This window comes from Orbicella franksi, chromosome 15 (assembly GCF_964199315.1).
Source record: "Orbicella franksi chromosome 15, jaOrbFran1.1, whole genome shotgun sequence".
NCBI lineage: Eukaryota > Metazoa > Cnidaria > Anthozoa > Scleractinia > Merulinidae > Orbicella > Orbicella franksi.
In genome coordinates, this window is record NC_138159.1 from 13,373,627 (window position 1) to 13,400,065 (window position 26,439).

Consider the following 26,439-nt stretch of genomic DNA (forward strand, 5'->3'; position numbering starts at 1 on the left):
CTGATTGCAGCTTCCTATTTCTCAGAATGAGGTTACGATGCCTGTGAAATTACTGACAATATTATGGAAGTGATATAATTTATTTACACATTACCATATACAGCCTGTATATCATGCTATTCCTTGTAGGTTGTGATTTTTACAGTCATATAACACCATACTGTAGAGAGTCTTGTAAGAATTGAAGCCACTTTTCTTGCTTGACAATTTTTCAAGTCCCATATCAACATTACATTTTTCTTTCTTAGTCCCAAACTTGCAAAATCAATTTTAGTTTCTCTTGAATACTTGTCAACTCTACATCTAATAACACTTAGACATCTCATTGTGATTAGGAATACTTGCCATCTACTTGCTGTTATTTAAATTAATTAATTAATTAAACGACTGCAAAACATGATTTTTGAGCTTGATAGTTGAGTGCGTCAGTTTGTTATCAGAAATGTCCCTGATGATTCATACTCTAAGCTGAGTTTCTACCTTTTTAATTGATCCTGACTGATTATTTTTGCCTTGTATGTATCAAACTTGCTCTAACTCCTTGGTGCATATGTACATCTTAAAAGGCTACCCTGTTAGAATGGAGGCACAATGTACATGTGTCCCCGAGTTTCAAACTGACTGCTTTTGGGTAAAAATTTTGATGTAATTCACCATCGACTTATACGCCTCTGTTTGCTTTAGTTCTTCCTCAGTTAGGCCTTCCTCCTCTTCACTTTCCTCTGAATCCTGATTGGAAAAAAAATCAGATATCAGCAAATGAAAATACAGTACAGCCCTGCAACAAAGTACCTGGATTTTTCCAAGATAGCCTAAGCAGGTTCCTATATAAATTGTATTTAGCACAAGTTCAGGCTATTGACCACTCCATAAACTTAGAGGAATCTGGGTATGAAATTGATTCATAGGGGCTTATGGGATCGTTTGAACAGGGTGGAAGAAAAAAATGGCGCCTGCAAGGAAGTGTTGCGTGATTTATTTGTCTTGTGTCCACGTAAACATGCCGAAAGCCGCGAATTGCTGTGTACCCTGCTGCCCTAATAATTTTCAGAACAATCCTGAACTCAAGTAGTATCAAATTCCCAAAGAAATGAGGATAAGACAGCACAAGATCTTGATTGGTAATGCAATACTGAAACTGAAGTCTGTCAACACTCGTATTTGTGCAAATCACTTTGAAGGTGGAACTAAGAGAAGTAGGCACGATTTACCGTCGAAGCGAGCTATCGCAGACCGACGATAAACTGGCCTGAACTGAGCAGGGTACTGCAACATTTTGGAGTGAGGACGAACGAGAAAAGGAGGAAGCTACACAAACCGAATTTCTAGAGCATGCAAAGGTGGAGTTTGGCACACAAACAGAATTGTTTAACCTTAGATTTGACATTGAACGGTTTCAAGAAAAGGCCTCAGATGTTGCTTTTTATACAAGATTTCCCAACTCTAAAACGTTAATGCTTTGTTATGATTTGGTAAAGGATTCAGCTCGGAACATTAGCTATGGTGGCTATGAGAGGAATTTTGGTTGCCCAGCCCTTTTGCAGCCGACAAGACCAAGAGCCCTTACAACACCCCAGGAATTTATTCTTGTGCTAATGCAACTACGACTTGGTCTGTTTGAAAAGGATTTGGCTCAGAGGTTCAGAATTGCAGAGTCGACAATCTCCATCATAATTTTTTCAAACATCGATTCGGTTTCTACGACTTGAATTACAGGTGGAACTGGTTGTTGTTCAACCAAGGGATGTACAGCTGTACTACAAGAACATGTGCCAACACTTTTCAAAGAACTTTATCCCAACACAGTTTTAATTATCGACTGTACGGAGGTGCAGATGGAAAGGCCCTCAGCTCTGGATAATCAGTCTTCCTGTTACTCATCCTACAAGTCAAGGCGAACCATGAAAGTCCTTGTCAGAATCACTCCAAGTGGTGTCATTGGATTTGTCGATGAACTTTATCCTGGCAGCATCACAGACAAGGAAATCAGTTAGAGCGTGGTGATGAAGTAATGACTGATAACGGTTTTCTTATCCAAGATGAGCTTGCAGCCATTGGTGCAACCCTTACAATTCCAGCTCTTTTAACAGGAAAAAAAAAAGCAGTTTTCGAGAGAAGCAGAGAAAAACAAAAAAAGCTGCGAGCTTAAGGGTTCACGTTGAAAGATGAACGGAACAAATTCAAAATTGGCATATCCTGTCCAGACAGACCAAATACCGTCTCTCCTTCAGGCTTAGCTTCTGACATTTTTATAGCCTGAATCTCAGCCGCCTCCTCCGCTCGCTAAGTCACTCGGGGAGAGAGACGTAATGCAATTTTAATTTAGGCCTTCATTTATACAGCGGTTGTCAATCACACGCGACCTTCAGGGCAAAAGCGTCTAGACAAAACCTAAGTTTTAGGGGACGTCAATTATCTCCGCCTCCTTACCGACTGTATACAAAATTTACAAAAAAAGTCTCAAACCTTGCAGCGGTTCACCCGTAAAAATTATCATTTTACTTTAGTATGCTCGGCTACCTCACTAAATACTTGAAATTTGTAACTGAAGACGGGCGGATCGGGTTTCCCAACAGCCATTCGCATGCATGAATGACCCCGAAATCAAGCAAATCTACACGCGAACTAAATTATTTCATTTATAGATTTCAAGGAATGTTTGATGCCAATGTAGTGAGCTAGCCGTACATACCGAAAGTAAAATGATAATTCTTCCGAGTGGACTGCTGCAAGGTTTCAGACTTTTTTTTCAGGTAAATTTTGCATACGGTCGGCAAGGAGGCGGAGATGATTGACGTGCACTACTTTTTAGGTTTTGTTGAGTCGTTTTTGCGCTGAAGGTCGCGTGTGATTGATAACTGATAACCACTGTAAAGCACTGACGAAATAATAACTATACTTTCGTTTGGAAAACGGCTGTGCTGCTTTGAAAGTTCAATTGCCACGAGTGGAGCCATCTGATATATTAAGGACCTTCCATATCCCGTAGGCAAGTTTACGAATACATCGCTCCCGCTAAGAAATTCTGAAAGTGCCTTTTCTTATTGCGGATTAAGTTTTGGAACCCTAAATGTCGAGCATACATTAGAAACGGCTTTAAGTCTTGCTGTGCTAGATCACGATTTTCTTCCGCCATCTTGAGCGCGCGAATTTGGCAATAAAATTATTCTGAATTATTCGAATCGGGCGAATAAATTAACACGGCAACCAATCAGAAGCACTACCAGGTTTTTGGGTAATGAAGTCACCGGATAGCATTATCGACCAGTGCTTTCAGACGTCTCTGTCCCCGATTGACTTAGCGAGCGGAGGAGGCGGCTGAAATTCAGGCTAACATTTTTATTGTAATTGCAGCAATCACAAATTTTCTTCCTCCACTTACATGTATTTCGTGGGTACCTGAAATTTGAAAAAAATTCTGTAGTTGACAGCTGTTTTTCAAAAGCCTTTAAGCCATGCAGATTCTGGTTACAGTTGTGTTGTAGGTTTTCTATAACACTAATTACTGTCAAAGCAAGAGAGTAGAGTATATTAGGAATGTCCTGGTTTTTGAAGTCACAGTAACAAGGGTAAAATAATTCCAGTGCCCGCGCAGTTAATAAGTTGACAGTTGGCGATGTACATCGGGCGTTGTATAAACAAAAGCAAACTTCTGCTTTATGTGCGACGAAAGGTGACAGAAACAGGTCAAATCGGCTTTTGGACCTGCCTTTTACAGCAAATAAGGTTAGAACATTTCGAAATTATCAGCTCTGTGTCTATTTCAACTTAACATAGCTCACGACATGTGACGCGTGCTAAAATATATGTCTAACCCGTAAATTGAAATTAAACGACGGATGGTCAAATATCTGCATTTTTAACGTACTTTGGAAAGCTCTCGCGTCGCTCACAATCATTTGCCCAAAAATTTTTTAACAAGAATCTGTAGACTATCCTTCTGCGATTCAACCACCAGAAGCTTAATCCATTTGAAGGTTTCGCACATGGTGAAAATCAATTATTTTTACGAAGTACTTTTAAGTGAATGAAATACGTCTTCGAAATTTAATTATTTTGCACCCAACAAAAGCCGCAACATTCCCCAAAATCAACCCAGTACACAACTAAACATTGCACAAAAATATTTGAGTGTGTTAAAGACGGAAGAATGATGTGGTTTTGCATGCGAAGCTCTCAAACTTGTTTAATAAAATGGTGCGTCAAATGACGATTTTAACGGAATTTGGTCATTTGCATATTTCTTTGAAATAAAAGGATATTTTGTCAAAAAAACTATCCAGTAGTTTTTGTCATGTCCTAGCCTATTTACCGTAAAAATATGAGCGAAATCGAATTTTCGACCCTTGCCGAGTTATTTTCCATATTTATGGGTAGGGACTCTTAAGCACATCTGTAACACTTTGAGGCTGTGATCCGTTGGTTTCGATTCTCATGCTAGAGAGTTTGTTGATTGGCCCCGTGTATTTTTTTCTAATTCCACTGCTTCATTTCAAGAAAGAAATAATCTCCGCTTGACGTTTTCGCGTTCACTGCGGAGCACGTCCACCGAACGTGGCGGCATGTTTATCAGGAGTTTCAACAAGTTTTGAAATAGTCTTTCAACCTAAAGCCGAGAACAGTCAAAGAAATGAACAATGTCTTGAACAGGTTCATAAAACAAATGTAGCGAGGTACAAATTAAAGTCTGGATTGTTGTATACATACATGTAGTCATGCAAACCTTTTAATGAGATTGACTTTCTTTCCGCTTGCTTTCACTCCATGGCACAATACCTACTAGCTGAGGCACAGTGCACTCCTTGGGGTTTTCTCCAGGCAGCTTTGCTCCAGGTATGTCTTACTCGTATATAACAACCTGTTTTGAACAGCTGGTTCTCTCTACCGCCATTTTGAAATTTAGAGCATCTAACCAAACAATCCCATAAGCCCCTATGAATCAAATTCGTACCCAGATTCCTCATACCTTATGGAGTGGGCAATTAACACATAGATTCTGATTTTCTGAAGAAAAAAAAAAAAACAATATAGCTAAGAGTATTTACATGTAGTGGTTCAGCTTATTCCTCATAGAGGTATATAAAATCTCCATACCAAATTAGAGCTTATGTAAAAATGACCATTAAAAGAAGAACTATTTAAAGCATTGACCTCAAGAATTTTGAAGTCCTACACTGCAGTTGGAGTGATAAGGCACTTATGGCTCCAAAGAGGATTCTCAATGTTGACTTATTTTATTTGCCCAAGTGTACAGAATGTTTTTCATAGATTTTAGAAAATAAGAACCTGTTTCAACTTCTAGGCTAACCAGGTTCCTATATAGAGAGGGCTTAACTGGCAAATTATGGCCAAACAGGTTCTTAAAATCCAGGTTCTTAGTTGCGGGGTTTTACTGTATTCCACATAACCTAGCCTGTAAGCAGGTTCTCGTAAGGGCTGCAGCACAAGCGGTTTTTCCATGAGACACTGCCCATAAACCAACAGAGCTGCCACTGAGCTGGACAGTACTTTATATTAATGACATTAACCGTACTGCACAATTGCTTCTCATGGTCATGGACACTAATAAAACCCATTTAGATAAATAATATACCAGCTACATGTATATATTAAGCAGAAACATCCTGTTGTATGGCCGATTGTCCTGCAAAGGTGTTTAACTTCTAAGTTTGTGATGTCAATAAATTATTACTGTACCAATCAAAAGCTACTGAGCAGTACTCCAATGTTGTACCCTTTGGTACATGTAGGTAAGAAACCATAACCGAATACAATTTGCGCACATGCCACAATTCTACTTGTTTTCGTGAGTCAATGGATGTGAAAGCGCTGAAGCAGGCCTCTTATACATAATGCTCTTTGTTAGATCAGTGTGGAGAGGTTTTCAAGTTTGCTATGAAATAATATCAATAACAATAACATTGTTTATTAAAACTCATGTTGTCAAAATCTGAAATCTGACCCAAACAAAGAAAATCCAAGGCTGCTGCCTAACGGGCGCCCGGCTGCCTGAGGCGCCTAAGTGTACGAGTGCGGGCGACTACAGTTTTGTTCAAAGAGCCTGAGTGGGCGCCTAAACATGGAGTTTTCATTCCCATCTAATCTGTCTGATGACAAAAAATCATTCACACAATAAATTAAACGGGAAACAACAGCTACTCTTGCCCTGTTTTGCTTTTTTCACGAGAAATGTGGGCCACAACACGAGAACAAAGTCTCTTGCCGCTCACAAAACAGCCGAAAACAGCCATATTTGAAAATCACCCTATAATGCATTGCAAGCTCAGTATTGAATAAATGTACATCACGTATGCCAATGAATTACGTCTCTGTTGATGCCTTACTGATTCCAGTTGCAAAATAACTACTTTCATTGATAACAACTATTTTTGGAATTGGAGTGATGATGCTACTGACATTATATTTACTATTGAACACAGATAAATGTGTCTCAATTCTTGGGCTTTTTTTTGTCCGATACTTACTTGTACTGAACGAATTTCTTTAATTCCTGAAAGGATATTTGCGACTTAAAAGTTGAAATATTCAACTAACTAGCCAGCAAAAAGAAAACATCATTGCAATTCTTTTTACATACTAGGGTTTGATATTTTAAAATGTCAAACAAATTGTCATGAATCTGCCTGATATATGAGAACATATTTTCTCCAAAGAAGCAGCCAATGTAATGCAACAATCAGCTGCCTCAAAATCACCTTTAGTTTATACTCATGTCCCAAGCCCGAGATAGGAAAGCACATTTCAGTGAGGCAAAATTCAAACCCCCCAAATGCCTCTTTCATTTTTCTTTGTTTTTATGTGCAGCTTGGATTTTCATGATTGGTACAATGTATTTTGTTTTGCTAAAATAGAATTGCAAAACTCAAAAACAGAAGCAGCAATATAAATGTTTGCAAAAAAAGCTGTAGCTTTGCACGGATACACCAATTATTGAATTTATTTGACCATAAATAGTATTCTTTCAGTCATGGCCTGATCACTCACTCAGTCCGATTGATATCAAAGCTTATAATCCATCAAATATCTTTGCTCCTGCAAGATCGGTCTAAACACGTCATGTGACCGAATATCCAAGAATATTCTCCTGCGCGAAAAATATATGAAGGATAATAAACACAATAGCCTCCATTTGACTTTGAAAATATGCTCGGACATTTGTCCTTGGACATTATCTGTTCCTTTAAGTTCACAGTTTTCCTCGAGCTACACTCTCGGAAAAGTGTTCGTTTCTCGGAACAGATAATGTGAGCAGACAAACACCCGAACATATCGTCAGGCCAAATGGAGGCTATTGTTTATATATCAGTGTCTCATGAAAAATCTCTGCCTCTGGACCCCTCCCCTAGATTTCTACAACTCACTCTACCCCAACCCCCCACCTCCCCGTCTTCCCCAACCTCCCCGACCCCCTGGACTGACCAAGGCAAATTTTATCCTGGGCTCCTTAAAAATTTCCTTAGGCAACAGCCTTGTAGTTAGCTTGTCGCCCTCTTGGACCTCAATTTGTACATCGAGTAATGACTCCAGAGCAGATTCTAGTCTCAATGGCCGCAAGCCGTCACGAAAAGATTTAAAAAATATGAGCCTTCTTGATGCAAAAATTTACAAGGCAAAGTAAGTTGGAGTCCTGTATGTTTTATTTTATTAATTATATGTATTAAACTTGACTGTCTGCATTCAAGAAATAAGCACTCTTCAGTTTATAAGAAATGCAGGTAAAGAATAGAACCGTGTTATAAATGTTGGCAGAAATATCTCAACATTTTTGCTTTCAACTCATTGGGAAGAACAGCAGTAATAAACATGACACATGAACAACACATTGGACCAAATTAAAATTATGAAGCTTAAGAAGCTTCTTCGTACAGTACGTAACCTGTTCTTCGTGCGTACGGTTTGATATGGGAACATTCAGATTCTCCAAAATCACCTCAAGAGGTTGGCTGACAGTGTGATAAGCTTCTTAAAATAAAGTTAAGTAATTGCCCCAAAATTAACAGAGGATTTTACTGCAACTACTGAAAACTTAATTATAATAAAAACAAGAAAAGGTAGTTCTGTATTTCATTCTTTAGTTCTTTTACTGCAAGTGTCTATTAAAATTTATCACTGGTTGTTAATACTCAAGAAGTGATGAAAGAAATGACAAGAGCAACATACTGAAATTTAATTTTTGTTTCGTTTTGTTTTTTGTTTTTTGTTTTTTGTTTTTCATTAAAAGGAGGCGCACTGTTCAAGAGCATGCAGTACAAAAATGGCCTGGAAATGACATACCAATATTTCGAAAAAATCAAACAGCTTTAAAGGAACTCAATGCTTTGGTAGATGAACTATCTGAAACATGTTCATATGCCCCTGCAGGCTTGGGTAAGATTGGAATTCGGCAGTACATCCTTGACACGCTCAATGAACGAAGGAGGAGGGTTCACAGTGGCCACGATTTTGATATGGTACCCACTGAACTCCATTTGTGTTTATAAACATAACCTCTATTGAATTCCTTGATAATCAATAAATTCTCCCTTTTTCCAACTTGGCACTGACATAAGTTTAACTCTCTTTAGGGAGATCTTCGAACAAAGAATGCAAAATCCAAAACATTGGAAGAAAAATGTGCGATCAGCTGCGAGAGTAGTGTTACTGAGTATAATCATGACAAGCCAAAAGGTGGATTGGCCTATAAAGAAAAGGTGTGTTTATTATAAGCCTAATATAGGCACTTAATGAATTTCATTTGTGTTAATAACCATAACCTTAATGGTATTCCATGATTGTTAATTAATTCTCTCTTTTTCCCACTTTCATTCACATAAGGGAGATGGTCAAGCAAGGAATACAAAATCCAAAGCATTGGAAGAAAAATGTGCAGGTAGCCGTGAGAGTTGTCTTAAAAAGTACAGTCATGAGCCAAAAGGTGAAGTGGCCTGCAAAAGAAAGGTGTGTTTATTATAAGGTTAATATTTTAAATTGTCTATCTCCAGTGCTGATAGGTTTCTTCTTTGAAAATCAAAATACTTGATAAGTGAAATCGTAGCTTGATAATAACAATGTTAAGGACATTTTCATTCTTGGCAGGCTCTGAAGCAAACAAATGAAAGATTGCCTGATCTCAATCCGTTTGCAAATATTTGTCCATGCTTAGCATGATTTAGTATTTACATCAGATCAAGGTTCATATGCTTGAAAAAAACTGAGAATAAATATCATATCAAACTAAAAAAATCAGCATCATCAGCTAGTCTTGATCACTGAGGGTTGTGTAGTTTCAGAAAATATCCATACCCACATGTGCCCAAGGGAAGGTTATTGGATTTCAGGGGGTAGATGAGGGACTCCAGCATAAAAACCTTTGGGGCATATGGTTATTTTCTGGAGCCTCATTCCCCAAACCAATATAAGGTAACAAACTAATAGAAACTAATGAAAGAACACTCATATGAAGTATGAAGTTGCAAAACTTATTTGGCATGAAAAAATAAAATGGTCTGTCTCTTGGCACGATTTTATTCCTAGGGTGATGCTCAGGAGGCAAAGACCAAATTATTAAAGGTGGCAAAAGAAGGCAGAAATATGGCCATTGCCAATGTTGTTCAAGACAAAGGAGCCTGTAAAGAAAAGGTGTGTACTTATCAAAGGTGACTTGCATTGATGCAGATCAAAAGTAACCAGTATATCACCTGATCAGAGACAAAAGTCAGTTTTAATTATTAAATCTGTCTTAGGAATTGATCGAAAGTGATGACAACAGTGTGTATGATGGAGACAATGATGAGTCAGAAGCAAAAATTTACAAAGATAAAGGTGAGTTCAGACTTATGGTTGGTTTCCATAAGACAACACTCCCACTGCTTAATTAATCAATATGCTTTTTACTTGCACACGACCACACAGCACAAGTAGCATGAGAATTCTGTTATTACATCTTTTATGACTAAACAACAATAATTTATTATTAAATATATGAAAAACTTTGCACTTAGCAAAAAGAAATGGTTGGCAGCACAATGATTGTACTTTTAGGTGTCATAAGTTGTTAATACGTGTAGCAAATGCTCAATTTTCTCACTAAAACTTTTCTTTTTTTGTAACAGATAATAAAACTGCAGCTACAGGAAATGCTATTTTAGCTTTGACTGCCAGTGTGATCATTGCTGTAGCTTTTAATGCTATAAGTACAAAATTCATTTCAAGATCACAGCTGGTATCAGCAACCAAAACCCTGAAGCTGAAAATCAAGCCCTCTTTACCGAAGGATGATTACTTTGTGCCTGTGGCCACAGCTCTTATGGAGCAAGGTCTTGTAAAAGTGAACAGATCTACAAGTGAAGGGCCAAACAATATTAATAGAGATGATATTGTAATGTTGAAGTCTTTCTAAGTAAGACACAGAGTGTTAACAGTTAGTTGGGTCAGTTATGGAAGCCTTGGTATTGAGATGCAAATAAATGTTGAGTTACAATTTGCAAACAATGTATTCCTCTAGTCTGAGAATTAAAGCAGAGTCTAGCTAAAATCAAATCCTGATAACTCATGGTAAAAGTACGAAAACCATAATGTAATTCAGGTATTTCCCATTTATAGCAACAATGGTTATAACAAATAAACCATCAAGTATTCCATGTATTTCCCATTCATAATATTAATGGTATTATCACAATAACCATCATGTAATTCAGGTATTTTCCATTTACAACATTAATGGTATAATAACAATAACCATCATGTATTGAAGGCATTTCCCATTCAAACCATAAATGGTATTTCAACAATAACCATAAAGTATTTAGGCATTTCCCATTACCAGAGAGGTCGCTTTTCAACATGGAAATAAGGCAATAACCATGGTGTTAACTAAAATTCCATTAATGGAAAAAACATTTTTCTCACAATTTTGCATAAAGTGTAATCCACTCATTTCCCATTACTGTTAAATAGATTCCCATTAATGGAAATAACAAGAAACCATTGATGGCAATTATTCGCCTTTACCATTAATGGGAATTCACAATGGTAAAAGTACTTTTTCCCATCTTCAAAACCATTAATGGGTTTTTGAATTTTTTTCCCTGTGAAAACCTGAATGATATACTACTATTACAGCTAACAAGCCAATGAAAACTCCAACTGTATTATGCAATGATCCAGTTTTAAATCAAACTGATTGTATATATGGCTTACCAAATTTAAATAAGACAGATCCATACATCGCATCAATGTATGGTCAACAATGTTAATTAACAAAAATAGCGCAGAAATCATTGTCTAAATCTCCAAATAATTATAATAAGCTTACTTTTCGAACAATGTGATTATGATTTCTAAATACAGTAAACAAATGCAAATCAACTCTAATATGGCAATTTCTTTCACTTTTGAATATCTAATTTAGACAAAGAGAAAAGGTCACAGTTCATATTCAAACTGAGGCGAAGAAGTGTACTTACTCAAAAGGGCAAAAATATATTCTGCAAATCGACGGCTTTACAGTCAACTGATCGTTGAATGACCTCTTCCATGACTTACATTTGTAAACAAGTAATTCCACTAATTTCATCCACAACGTAAAGCGATGAAATATCACCAATGGAGACATTTTAAACTTCTGACCGTTCAAAGCAATGAATATTGGCTTTTAAAAGTACAACTGCTCCTGCAGAACCTACACCGGACACATGCCAAGTCTGTCGTAACTTTCGCGAGGAACTTTACTCCCATTGCCCGATTTGTCGACTTGCATGAACACCTGAAAGCGAAACAACAATTGCAAATGGGTTTTGTTATTTGTACTTAATTACGAAGCTAGATTTTCGACACGTAAAAGAAATGATAACATGCAGAACTCAAGACCAAGCTCAAAATGAAAAACGACTTACCTTTAAAACTAAAAGCAGGGGAAACTAGAACCTGGTATGATGAAATGGCTGCTTTCTGAAGTTTTGAAGCTTACGTAACTTAGCTGAGCGTAGACTGGAATCCTATCCTCGACAACAGTAAACCACGTCACAAGTGCTCTGTTCACCGTGACAAATCCAGGAATAGATATCTTGGACCATGACATAGCGTGGTTTACGCTTCACGTAAGCCACACAAAAAAGAATTGCAGCCAAATTTCAGTTGAGTCTTATAGCCAGTATACCAACCAACAATGTCTTAGCACTACTGTGACTGCCCAATTTTAGCAATGATACATGTAAATGAGATAAAGAAGACACAGAACTGTGTTCAGTCACCTTCAAGTGTTGCAGTGGACAACAGTGATAATCCAAAAGGATTGACAATAATGCTCAAGGTCATGGATATTATGGTACTGTAGGTAGCTTACAAACCATACCTCAACGCTACTCTTTCTTATCACAGGCCTTCGTTGTCTTCCACCGTAGATTTTCTTTAACTCTTCCTAGGAAAAAAGTAAATGTAGGAATGAATTTCTTAAATTTTGAACACTTCTATCAGGGCTGTGTGTAGCAGAGCCTGGTGAACGTCCCTCGTGACATACTTTTGACTTAAAGTGCCACTAAATCCCCCAAATTTTTTTCGCTAATATCAATTTCTTTTTTCACCTGATCACCACTGCGCAAAATTATTGTTGCACATGTAGCTAATTTCGTTAATTTTGTATGAATTTTCAAAGTTTCTAAATTTGCCCTTTTCCATGTTCACGACCAAGGAATAGCAGAGAATGGGACAAGTTGGCTTCTGGTGTCATTTTGGGAATAACAATATTTTGTTTCTGAGAAGAATATATGCTAACATGCGATAGTGTGTATCAAAATTGTTGCAGAATGCAAGGAAGAGATGTTGTTGGAGGCTGTAGCAATACAGGATGCGTGGAATAGACTATTCCTATACATTCAATACCCCTATTTGATGAAACTTGACCAGAAACGAGAAAAAGACCAAAGAAGTGGGCTGATCTGTGAGAGGAGCCATCAAGGATTTCTTCAATCTCGGGTTAGCAACCTCTGTAAAAACCTAGAGATTTTCATGGCCTGTATATTCTTCTCTATCTCTAGTGGAAAGCTTGAAATTGTCAAGATACTGCATAAGACATCAATTTGGGATAAGCTAGAAGCCATCTGATTATTTTGAGCGCAAACGATCCTCCAAATCCTAGACGACACTATAGGTGAGGAAATTACACGGTAAATTAACAAATCGCGTTTTTTGTACTCGAAATAGAGACTTTTCTAAACGAAGGGTAAACGAAACCTTTGTTCTTTAACGAGGCGAATAGGATTGTTGAGGCTGCTAACTGTAACTAGCTATGTATTTGTGGATTTCACAATCCGGCCGTGTTTCTCAATGGGTGTATGTAAAATGCGGAACCCACCTGGAATCTACCAGAACCTGCTGGAACAACCCAGAATCCCCAAGAACTGCCCCTGAACTAGCTGAGACCCCCCAGAACCTACCCAGAACCCACCCGGAACCTTGACAAAAAACCAAAATGATAAAAATCAAATAAAAATAATACAAATAATACAAATCAAATAATAAAAATCAAATAAAAATATTAAAAATAAGTAGTTTTCACCTTAAATATACTTTAACAGGATGGCACAGGACTAATGGAGTGTTTGCCATGCCAAAGGTCAAAGTACAAAGTATTTTTTACGACTCAAAACCATGTACGTTGCGCAAGTCAGCGACACAGCTTCCACATTTTTTTAATGCGACCATGGGTGAGGCGAAAGAGACTATTACCATAGAAGATGATTCTGGAGATGACGATACTGAAGAACTATATCAGTCAGTTTTCATCAAAACCGAGGAAACGTATCCTAATGCCAGGTAACATTTCCTTCGTACAAACAGAAATTTGACTTTTTCCCAAGTTACGTAAGCTTAAAAGCTGATCGCTTTCGTAGAAATCTGCTCACGAGTTTACACAGTTTCGTTTCATTTCAACAAGACAAGCTAATCGAAAACCTTTCCTTGCCAGAAACAAGTCCAGAAAAGAAGAGGTAAGCGCAGGTTCATTAACTTTTCGTAGAGGCATAACGAATTACATTAAAAAAACAACCAGAACTAAATGAAGTCACTCAGGAATTGTTTTTTCCAAGGTAATTTGTTTTCATTAAATAATGGTAAAACTGCCTTATGTTTATGTTGAACTGGGTCAGGGTGTGTGTGCATATTATAAACTAATTGCGATTTTTAGGCGGCTGGTTGGGGATAAAATATAACCTTAAGCTTATACTGTAGCGGGCTGAGTCGCGAAGCCGTGTCAAAATTGCACTTAGTTTTGTATCACGACTCAACTATTCTGTTTTAAAACCAAGGGACAATGAACACAATATTGTTGTTCATTGAGCTGTAAACTCTTACTACTGCTGAAGAGCTTTACATGAATACCGAACACACAATAGGCCTTATCGCAGTTTCCGATGCCATCTACAGTATGTAGATGGCAGGGTACCTAGCCAGTAGGGTACATAGGCAAAGTGGTCAGAAATCACAGTTCTTGTGTGGGAAACCGATGACAAATAACTTTTTCAAAAACTAAATTCTGCAGAATTTGTGAATTGCAACGTTAAGATACTGGGTAGAAGATTGTATTCACCAAGTTTGAGGGATGTAGCTTGGCTAGAAGACACTCAGTTGAATTTTCTCAATTTTCCATACATTTGTTTGTAAATTTGGCTGGGTAGATGCGGTTCACTGGAAAACAAAATCGTAGACAAATATATAGGAAATTAAAAATTAACCGGAGCTCCTTCTAGCCCAGCTACGTCCTTCATATTTGGCTAATACAATCTGCTACTTAGTATGGTATAATTTGTGATTCATACGTTCTGCAAAATCAATATCTTAAAAAGGTTATTTGCCATCGGATTTGCATACAAACACTGTAATTTCTGACCACTTTACCTACCCGCCAAGATAGCATAGAAAACTGTGATAAGGCTTATTACAGTTTTTGTTTAGCCGGCTTAAACCCGTAACTTTTCTCACAGAGACCGACAGAGGTAAAAGACTGAAAAAATATTACAGAAAAGTTGAGTTTGATGCATACATGAGCAACCCAATTCAATGTAGCAATGTCCATGTCAATCCCAGGCCTGAAAAGTCTTTCTTTTTGAGTGACTTTGTTTAGATCTGGTTGTTTTTTAAATGCAAATTGCTATGCCTCTATGAAAAGTTAATGAACCTACGCTTACCTCTTCTTTTCTGGACTTGTTTCCAGCAAGGAAAGGATTTCAATTAGCTCGTCATGATCGTTCCCTTCAGTCTTTACAGCACTGTTGAAGAGAAACGAAACTGCATAAACTCGTGAGCAGATTTTTATGAAAGCAATCAGCTTTTAAGCTTACATAACTCGGGAAACAGTCAAATTTCTGTTTGTACAAAGGAAATGTGACCTGGCAATAGGACATGTTTCCTCGGTTTTGAGGAAAACCAACTGATATAGTTCTTCAGTATCGTCATCTTCAGGTTCATCTTCTATGGTGATAGTCTCTTTTGCCTCACTCATGGTCATATTAAAAAAAATGTGGAAGCTCTCTCGCTGACTTGCACAATGCACATGGTTTCAAGTCGTAAAAAATACTTTGTCCTTTGACCTTTGGCATGGCAAACACTCCGTTAGTCACGTGCCGTCCTGTTCAAGTATTTTAAAGGTGAAAACTACTCACCGGTATTTTTATTATTTTCATTTCATTTTTATTATTTTTATTTGATTTGTATTATTTTTATTATTTTTATTTCATTTTTATCATTTTGTTTTTCTGTCAAGGTTCCACGTGGGTCCCAGGTGGTTCCGTGGGGTTCTGGCTAGTTCCGGGGCGGTTCCGGGTTGTTCCAGCAGGTTCCGGTAGGTTCCAGTAGATTCCGGGTGGGTTTCTTGTTTTGCATACACCCTTTCTCAAAGGCCATTCTGAATACACAGTTGTTTTGTTCTTTGAGCCCTGTCTTTGAGGAAAGAATTATATCTAAATTACAAACTTAGAATGGATCAAGCATTTATAAATATTTGACGAAAGTGAGACAAACGATTAAGATTTGACTCTATAACTACTGACGGAGATTGTCATGCTAATAGAAGAACACGCTTGTCAGTCAACCGAAATGCAAACTAATAAGTCGAGGACTCCCAGGTTATTAGCATACATAAAATGGACATTTCATTCAAAAGAACAGTGAAGTAGAAATGTATTCATTTAACTGATACTATACTGAACCTCTTTTCAAGATCTTGTCGAAGGATTTTCCATCATAATGATCTTAGTACTAAATATGCAAATTTGTGTAGCTTGTGTTCACACACAGTATTATGCATATGCTACGGTTGGTCGACAATAACAAAGCGAAAAATTACCTCACCTTCAAATATTGTTTGCCGATATCTCTGCTTATCTCTTATGTTAAAACTATTTTTAATCATTGATCTGGAAAAGTAGGCAGGAGTGGCCTACAACTGCATCGCATTTTAACTTGTATTTCGGGGGAAATCAATGTTTGAATCAACAAATGTTTCGACACTCCAAAATCTGCACATTCCGTAATGTCAAATATCCAACTCTTTGTGTTCATTGACATCTTTATAACTCTTAAGAGCTCTTCAGTCATTATTTGTACTTTTATAACCCAAATGGACCAGCAAATTGTCGATCCCGGCCTAAATATAACTATACAACGCAGCGATCTTGACTGGCGACCTGCAATTCGAAATGGAAATACCCTTGAAGTTCAGTCCAAAGTCTCTTGAGTGTTTTAGTGTGGTTCCAGAAGTGATGTCACTACTGTAGCCTGACTCAGATCCCACTTTGCACGTTCGTGAAAACAGAAATTACATATTTAAACGCCTGTGGAAATGCAGGGATTTTATCAATCGAGAGAATTTTTTGCTGAAGTAATCCAGGAAACTAGTAAGGGTTAGTGGCACTTCAAGGTGACCAGGAATTATTAGTTTTTGCACCAAACATATATGCTGGGCACCATGGATTTCAAGGGTTTTGAGATTTTGGGTGACCAGCCACTTTTCATAGAGGACAGCTTTCACTCCTGTCGTAAATAAGCTGGCTGGCCATTCTGATCAGTAATGATGCAAATAAAAGTTTGATGCCTTTTTCAACATACGTTTGGATTAAAAATTCAAGTCAACCAATGAAGTTAAAAATTGTTAAGTAATCCTAATAGACTGGCTTTCCAGGAAAAGGGGTGAATATTGCTCTTTGGCCTTAAAATCTACAATCCCTACAAACTTCCGCTACTTTGACATACAGTGTTCTCACCAGGATTTTGCCTTGGGGAGTCCCAGGACCCCCTCCGCTGAGAAATAGGGGCCCTGTAAGAACATTAGGGGGACAAAGTTACTCGCGGTCCAATGGTGGTCCTTCATCTGAAATCACCATTACGATGTCCAACCTCTCTGTTTGTAGCCTGTTTCCCTGACATCGTTTCTTCGTCAGCAAAAACCATGCGGTATGAATAACCAGAGCCCACACTCCAAAGGGTCTGTTACATGAAGTACCTACCTGATCCAATATGGTGGACGAGGTGTTTACAATTTGATAATGATGCATACCCCAATCTTTGGACATACAGAAGTTGGTGATGGTCTCAGAATCAGCCGCTGTCTTCCAAAATTTTCTATAGCTTTTTTACACTGAAATTTCTGATGCTTATTTTTCTGCACCATATATTTCTTCAAGTGAGAAAACAAGCCTTTGTTTGCTTTCCTTTCAAAAGAAATAATGAAAAAGTTGGTCTTTGCACCGTGTTCTCTACTTGTAGTCCTTTGTTTTAAAATTTCGGTATTCACATGACTGTACAACAAAAATTTTTCTCGTACTGCTCTAGAAAAGCAAAGTATACCTTATTCACGTAGTACTCAGTAGTACTCAAAACTACATGTCGACACTCCGTGAGCATAAACTGGGTTGCCTCTTCCTGTTCCTTAGCAATTTTTTTCCAGTTCTGAGTATAAGAATTTGAAGTATTCGAACACATGTAATACCTGTTGTCGAGTTAAATAAATGAGGCTGAGTTTCGTATAAACGGGCTCATTTTCATAACTGGCCTAGGTTGCTTTTATATACCCTTTAACTCCTGACATCATCATACATATTCTCAAAGAACTAAGCAAACATTTTCTGTCGTTAAAAGTTATGACTACCTATTAATCATCTGCCAGAAAGCACACATGGAAATACAAACTTGCTAAACATGTCTGTCATCTTTATGAAAACTGCTCGCATATCAAACTTCAACCCACATATGCAAATTAGTTAAGCTCAAAAATTACACAACACAATGATCCACAAAGACAGAAAAATCTCACAAAAACCTTTTCCAGCCAAAACTTTAATAGGTACAAACAACTTCATATTTGCTATTAGAGGAAAAAAAATTCCTGTTTGTGCAAACAGGCAACACACTGGGTGTAAAAAACCATACGCAACGCCTAAATAAATTTCTCACTGGAGTTTAGGATCAAACCCTTTTCTGAAGAAATTTTTCCTTGAATAATAAAGCATTAAATAGACAACAAGCTTTCTTTTAAATAATTCTTGACTAACAAGAAAATTACTCACATTTCCAATTATTTTTCTACATGAAGACTGTATAGATCAGAGTTCAGAACAAATGAATAAAATAGCCAGACAACAGAGATCTGACTTAAATAAACACAGATGCATTCAAGGTGTTTGATTCCTTCTCCGAGTTTGTTAAACCCATATCTAACCAGACAAAGTTACCAAAACATTTGCCATTTGGTTTCAGTGTTGTACATAACAGCACAGTTAGTAAAATGTTAGAAATAGAGATCACTTTGATATCTTACAGCTCGACGGGCAAAAGATGCAATTGTTGTCAAAGTCCATTATTCATTGCTTTTAAGATTCCGGATATTCATTTTTCACAGCTTGTGTTGTTTATCAAATTGACTTTGCATTGTTGAACTCCATTTAAGAAATAGAAAACATCTACCATGTTTCTATTGAGTTATAGAAACACGAGTGGAAGTTTGTGAGAATGAGAAATGCTGTGGGGACACGAACTGTAGGCGAGTGTTTCCACAAATTTTTCGAGTTCTCCCAAACTTTCACTCCTGTTTGTATAACTCAATAGAAACACGGAGAACATGTTTTCTTTTCCTTTTACAAAACACTGCGACAAAAAAAGGAAAACAACTTGTTAACAGCTTCTGTTAGTTCTTTGTTTCTATCGAGTTATAGAAACACAATTTTTAACCAGTCAGCATGCGTATTTTCTTAGGACTGTTTTCTAAAAGGGTATATTATCAAAGATCCAATAAAACACCAGATGTTGCATTACACTGAGTTCACTGCCATTACAGGTTAATCTCATATTCTCCTGTCGCTACTGGATAAAATCTACGTCTTTCTACTAACCCCTGAAACCTTTGCTTTTGTTGTGTTTACTTACATGAAGGAAGTGCAATGCAAGTGCAAGGCATCTATAAATTTTTTGGCGGTAATTATGCTCCCGTCCGCGTTTCCCTTGAGCTTCAGTGTTCAGCCTTGTTTTGCTTATATTTGCACTTTTACCTCTCATTATTGCAGGGTTTTTTCCCAAATTTTTGTCCACCAGTACCATTTCATCATTTCGTCATTTCACTATCGCGTCATTTGATTGTTTGGCTATTTCGCCACTTGTGTTTTAAACATGCCCTAACAATGACACAACTTCTGGTCTTACCTGAGACCGTCGTGGAAATTCAAAGGAAGTTTCGTTCGTACGTGTTGGATTGTAATCAGATAACGTGTTTTCCTTTGCAGGCTGAAAGAAATCCAGTGACAACATTCAATAAAAAGAAACTCTACCCTTACCAAAAACAGAGCACGTAAGAGAGTCAAACTTTGTTTAGCACTGTGCAGCGCTGTAGGCTAAACTACAGGATACTGGGCCACTTCTAAAGAATTATTACACAAGTAGCTCGGGGACTCGGTAGTCAACTGGGAGAAGTAATACACGACTGGCTCGGCAGCTCGATGGTTCGGCGGCTCGGTACTGTAGTCAAGTAGACCAACTATAACTCGAGTGACTCGAGAGCTCGGTAGTCAAATGGTGCAGTAGAGCAAGTATTTATATCTTCTACGTATCGGTTAAAATTTTAACCTCGCTTCAAAAGTCCTTACAACAACTGCATTCGTTTAAACGTGTCAAAAATCGTCTCCACTCAAAGCAGAGGATGATGGCCTTTCAGCTTAGTTCTTACCTCCTCATGGACAGGTTCACCGTTTGTAAAATACTCGACTTTGCACTTCTTTGTTACATGTGAAAAATGACCCGATGCCATCTCAGAATCTTTTCGGAACGGGATTTCCTTCCTTTTTATCGGAGAACAAGCCATCTTTCGCCACCCGTTGCTTCGCTAAGGTTTTTGAATAACCCATAATAACCCGAATCCTAACCATTTTTCAAGCGTCATCATCCAAGTTTGGATTACAACGTAATTGTGACGCAAACAGGGGCAGGGCAGGGTTGTGCCTCAATCCTACCGCTTAGAAGGACAACCGAGGAGTACTGGGAGCGAGTTTCCGAATCGAGCGGTCATCGGAAATTGTCGGCTATTCCAATATGGCGGACTATACCAATCACATAAATATGCGAATTGCCAGTGGTAAAACTATGTTGATCAACAAGACAAGTACGTTTTTATTCACCTGACAAGTTAAGAATAATGTGTAGAGAGTAAAGCAGTGAGTTGTTCGGCAAATGCTGTATATTTCTTTAGATCTCTTCCCGTCTTGTTCGTAAACCGTAAATTTGTACGCCGGCTAACACATTGCACTGTAGACGTCTTTGACTTATAATAGGCAAAAGCGTTTTTAAATACGTCGTTCCTTCAGGACGAATTTTTTTATCGATTCGGCGGATCCCCGAATTCAAACTCTCTTTGCCTTGTCCCTCTGGCCGGTAGGACCTTGGAAATACTACCGCCCAGAGGGACAGCTTGCGTGTAAGGTAATTGGACTTAAGTCCAGGCACATTTTTATTTGTAGAATAGTTTGATACATTGCTCTTTAGCCTTGCACTACACTAGATTATCACTCTACAGTAATCTTTCAGTTTTCTGTGATCTTGTCTCTCTGGCCGATAGGATCTTGAAAATACTACCGGCCAGAGGGACAGCTTGTGTACAAGGTAATTGGACTTAAGTCCATGCTCAGTTTTATATGTAGAATAGTTTGATATATTGCTCGTAAGTTTTATACTAGACTAGAATCATTCTACAGTTGAATCTTTTCAGTTTTCTGTGATTTTGTCCCTCTGGCTGGTAGGATCTTGAAAATACTACCAGCCAGAGGGACAGCTTGTGTATAAGGTAACTGGACTCAAGTCGATGCACAGTTTTATTTGTAGAATGGTTTGATACATAGCTCTTTAGTCTTACACTACACTAGATTATCACTCTACAGTAATATTTTCAGTTTTCTGTGATCTTGTCCCTCTAGCCGGTAGGATCTTGCCAAAGTCTCCCTATTTCTATTTCTCTATGAGAGTCTCTGAGGATGTCAATTATCAAACTGTTTGGTCATATGCCACGTAAAAAGCTTAACTTTTCAGCGACTGTCTTAACGCAGGGCTTGAAAGGGAAAATTTCGTAAATTCAGACTTCATTAAGGGAACGTTTTGCCAGAAGCTGAGCACATGCCCCACCGTTTGCCAGCTGTGTGTACTGAGTAGGATTTTCTGTCATTTTTCAGGTTTATTTTAACATATTACCCATCATCAAAGTCCTGCTCCAAAAAATAACAAAAATACACTAAGAAAAGATAATTAAAAGCAAAAGCATACTGAACTTGACTATATTATTGTATGATCGATAGCATGCCGTGCAAAAAGTGTCAAGGTGTGACTGCTAATCTGTGCAAGAGTTCTATTATAAAAACACTTTCATGTACTTACTTGAAGATCGAGATTCTTCTAAAGAGGAAAGGTGATCAGCCACTCTCAACAGAGTGGCTCTAACGTCACTCAAACTAGATACAGTACATATATATTGTTGCTTTGGGATTATCAGTCTCTTTCTCTTCGGTGAGTGCTTTTAAAACACCCAGTAAAAACTTGATTCACGGCATGGAAGCTTATGTCTCAGATCGAAATTTGAGGACGATTTTTAAGTTAGCTTAAGTTCTAGTCCTCTGTAAAAGTAATTAAATCACTTATTCAAATCCACGCCATCAGAGGGAATCTTCCATTAAAGCTGCCCTAAGTTAATGTCCTGTTTAAGGACCTTTCCCTTTGAAAATCGTGGGGGTGTTCTTTGAGGCAACACAGGTCCCATTTATATGGTCTCGGGTACCCGAGATAACCCTCCCCTAGAGGCAACTTTATTAATTGTTTGTATGTGAAAATGTAGCCCCTGTAGGCCAATTGAGTAAAAAGTTGACCCTGTATGATTATTCATAACTCTTATTGAATAATCAAAAGTGCAAATATCCATCTTTGTTTAAGTTTCCCTCAGTTAATTTCCTCTTCTGTGATATAAATTGCTGCTTTATATCTTAAATCTAGGCATGACATGACACTCGCCATGCCGAGAGTTGTTCCAGTTGGGCAAGCCAAAGTGTTTATGTATACTCAAAGAAAACTTGTTGGTTACTTTACCTGCCAAGGCAAGTCAACTTGCCCACCTGAATTGTCTTGCCCTCAAGTCTGGTTTGTGATCCTCGTGTAAACGGTTGATTGAATTAATTTTGCAAAGAAATTGGTGAAAAGTTAGCTCCGCCAGGGTAACTCTGGGGAAGGGTTGTCTCAGGTACACAAGAGCCATTCTATTTTATTTCCATTTTCCCTCTTACTCTTCCAACTAATCATGCAAAATATACTTTCCAAAATCTTTATGGGTACAGGTGTTTGAGAGTATCATCTTTATCACTACTGTGGAACTTACCTCACTTTACGGCCATGCACCCCCGTTAACACAGCCACCCCATTATTATGGCCACTCTTTTCTGGCTCAAACAAAAGCACAGTCAGTCATTTTCTTATTTATTAATTACATGTGTATACAGTCAGATTTTTCTGGCCTGTTGGTGACCAGATTAACAGAGTTCTGGTACATTGTAGGAGAAATGCAATTTACAGTAAGCATCAGGCATCATTTTGATAGTGAAGTCCCATGCATACATGTAACTCTTGATTATTTTCAGATTTTATCTTTATTATGCCATTAAGGCAATAATATTTTGATTCCTACTCCAGTGAGGGGGAGGGGGGGGGGGGGGGACTCTCTTATATGGGCTGTATATAGCTATGTGCGGTCCCAAAGGGTATGGTTATTAAGCTGTTTTGGTCATAAATACACTAGGGTAAGGCTTTTGCCCTCTAGTCTTTAATTTGGTATGTTTTTCAGAATAAGCTACTTCAATTTTCATCATAAACAAAAGTCCTTCAAATGTAATGTTTAGGGCAACTGTAGCAGTCACAACAGTCATAAATGGGGTAAGGAAAATCGCAGATTTTGGTCATAAATAGGTACTTAAGGGTTTTGTGAAGCGGGCCGCACTGATGCCCACCCAATTTTTCAGGGATGTACCAAACACATTTTCTTTGCAGTTACTACAGTCTTACTTCAGTAAATCAAAATAGTACTTGCTGCCCGGTACTTTATAAAAGTATAACCCCTCCAGAAGCCTTCACAAAGTACATGTAATATCAGGTGCTAACAATTGCTTTTTTGCGGCTGATTAAAATTTTGTATCAAATTGTACTGAATTGGTGCAGATTTAATATACGTTATATTTTGTCACATTTAGTTCACTTATTGTAAGACTACTCAGCAGCAACTAGTGCCTCTTGTATGACCACGCAGTAACAGTATATTGCAAAAAACAAAACAAAACAAAAACATGTATATGTATTACTATTCTGCCTGGAAGAGTGTGTAGAGAGAGCACACAGTGCAGTGCCCTACAGTATGTCTTTTATTAGGTATAATAATCTTAAGTTTAGAAGACTCATATTGATCTTTTAGAAATCACAAAAAAGTTGATATCTTGACATTTCTCCTTTAGCTGTATCACTTCATAACAAATTAGCAGTTTGGTATGTTGTAGCATAGAACTTTAATTAATTAAGTTATTGCACCGGTATCACAGAGGTCATGGGTTAGAATCCAGTTCACACCTAATTTTTTTTTTCAGACTATAAGTTCACCTTTGCTTAAGTTGTGTATAGTTTCAATGATCAGTCGTGTCTTCATAAGTTAATCAATGTATATATGTCCCACTGACTTATACTGTTGATCTTAAAGTTTGTTTATTTGTTTTATTGTGTGGTTCTAGAAAATGTCCATACCCACCCCAACAAGATTATTGGGAATTCCAAGGATGGGGAGGGTCTTGAAAGCCAAACTTTTTAAAGAAAAGTTTGAATCAAAATTGGAATTTCCATAGGGATGGGATGGGGAGATCTCTGTTTAATAAATACGTAAATAATATGTACAGACTCATTTATCTAATGTGAAGACTGAGCAACATGTCCCGTCCCACAATTTGCCAAGGTGTAGCATCCTTGTTATCAATTTCAAGTACCAAATTAAAGAAGATCAGCATGTTAGAGGGGAGAGGGGAATATTTCAAAATATCATAAATTAAAAGTATATATATTTTCCAAACTCAGTCATGTTAGTTTTGTTAATGTCTCATGAATACCTGTAAGGAGATAGTAATACATTCTTGTAAATATTCTGGGAGTCTCCCACATACCATTTAGATCATCCAGTCCCCCAGGAAAGTTATGAGATTTATTGTCCGAGTAAACTACTGGACCATGGGCTCCAGTGGGGACAGTGCTATTATGATCCAATTTGCAGATGTGCTGCATAATGTGAGCTTAGTACTTTTGTTACCATGGCAACAGACTGCATTTCAGACCTCCCCTGATATTCTAGGCTTTAATTTCTGACCACCTTTGCAGTTCCATTTTGATATTTGCCAATGGTGCTTCATCTGATCCAGCAAGCCTATCAAATAGTAAGGTCGAGGTCATGGCCTTGATTAATGTTTTTCGAGCTGAAAATCACCGTATTATTGAAATTGGGTTAGAGGGGACTGAAAAAGATTGAGTTGCCAATTGGGAACATATTTTTTATAGCCATAAATTTTATAAGTGTGTTGCCTGTAGAACTATAAGACTACCAAGTTTCAATGATCTCTGCTGTATATTTGGTCAACACTTCATGTAATATTGGGTTGGGTGTATGACATCATCAGTCCTGTCATTTGCTTATATTTTACACATTTTAAACTTAAATATCTCAAGGACTAATGCAGATATTTGCAAAGGTAAACAGCATTTGTAATCTATTGTGGAATTCTATGTGATACTCCTAAAACTCTGAATCAAAGGGATAAAAATTTGATGATAGTAGCATGCCAAATCATTGAGTTGAATTAATTATGCTGCTGACATTTACATGTACTGTAAGGTGTTGAAGAGGATTTTGGAGGGGAATTTGGTGTGTTTATTGAATTGCCAGAGGTTGGTTGGTTGGTTTTGTTATTGCTTTTGTCATTATCTTCCATGTATTTTTTCTTTTAAAGCAGAGTGGTTGGTAGCAAAAGCAAAACTGGCAATATCTGCACTAAACTGTTTCTAAAGTCATGTTTTTAGGTTTTTGTGGTCAATCTATTAGTAGCTGCACCATCTTAAATAACTATAGAAAAGATGTGATATTAATTATGTAAGATAAACTTTGGTATTGTTCATACTTTGGTATTGTTCATACCAAAATTATAGCAATTTTCTGGTTAAATGTTTGCCTCTGCTTTAATTTGATTAAACTACTGGTCAGGAGTTAATTTTTTAACCGAATTTAATTCTGTGAAAATTAGGGAAGTGGGAATCTGAGAGCAATAATAAATCTGCCACCATTGCTTTCATGGCTGAGTGGAGATGAATCTAAGTCAGAACTAAATTAGAAAAAAAATTACTGATTTAATGTGATTATGGAAATATTGGAGGGTTGAAATGGGATGCTGGCTGAGGGAGAGTAGGAATAGGGGGATGAGGGGGGTGGGTGGTGTGCTTGTGAATTTTAAGAACCTCTCTGAAAGCAAACATCTTGCTAATTATTAAGGTGGTAAATGAGCAAATGCCAACTTACGGTGAGCCATTGAAACAATGACGTAATTTAGGTTTGTCTTTTCTCAGGTGGTTACCTCCTGTCGTATAAACCCCGCGAAGGCATACAATGCTCATTTAGATGATGCAACCTGATTTTCCCACATTTAGCATACACATAAGAGTATCAGTGGACCTGTACAAGTGTGATTTCTCTACTGATAATGGGAATTATGATAAAGATACAAAGCCACTCTGGTGTGATTTATTTCATTATTCCTTAACAGTAAAGTGAACCAGTTAAACCAAAGGTTGCATTCTGTAAGGTCAGGATTACAAAAATTAAAAAGCAAATTTCACTACATCAATTTTATTAAT

General features: G+C 37.6%; 1 protein-coding gene across 1 annotated transcript; it reads right to left on the bottom strand.

Moving 5' to 3' along the window:
• Positions 1-61: 61 nt before the first annotated feature.
• Positions 62-20,406, bottom strand: LOC145469161 (uncharacterized). Its single transcript, XM_081452863.1, has 4 exons — positions 20,207-20,406; positions 19,687-19,767; positions 12,353-12,418; positions 62-729 (listed from the first exon to the last, which is right to left on the bottom strand). Exons 1-4 carry the CDS (start codon positions 20,339-20,341, stop codon positions 613-615), a joined length of 399 nt encoding a protein of 132 aa, XP_081308989.1. The 5' UTR covers positions 20,342-20,406; the 3' UTR covers positions 62-612.
• Positions 20,407-26,439: the final 6,033 nt, after the last annotated feature.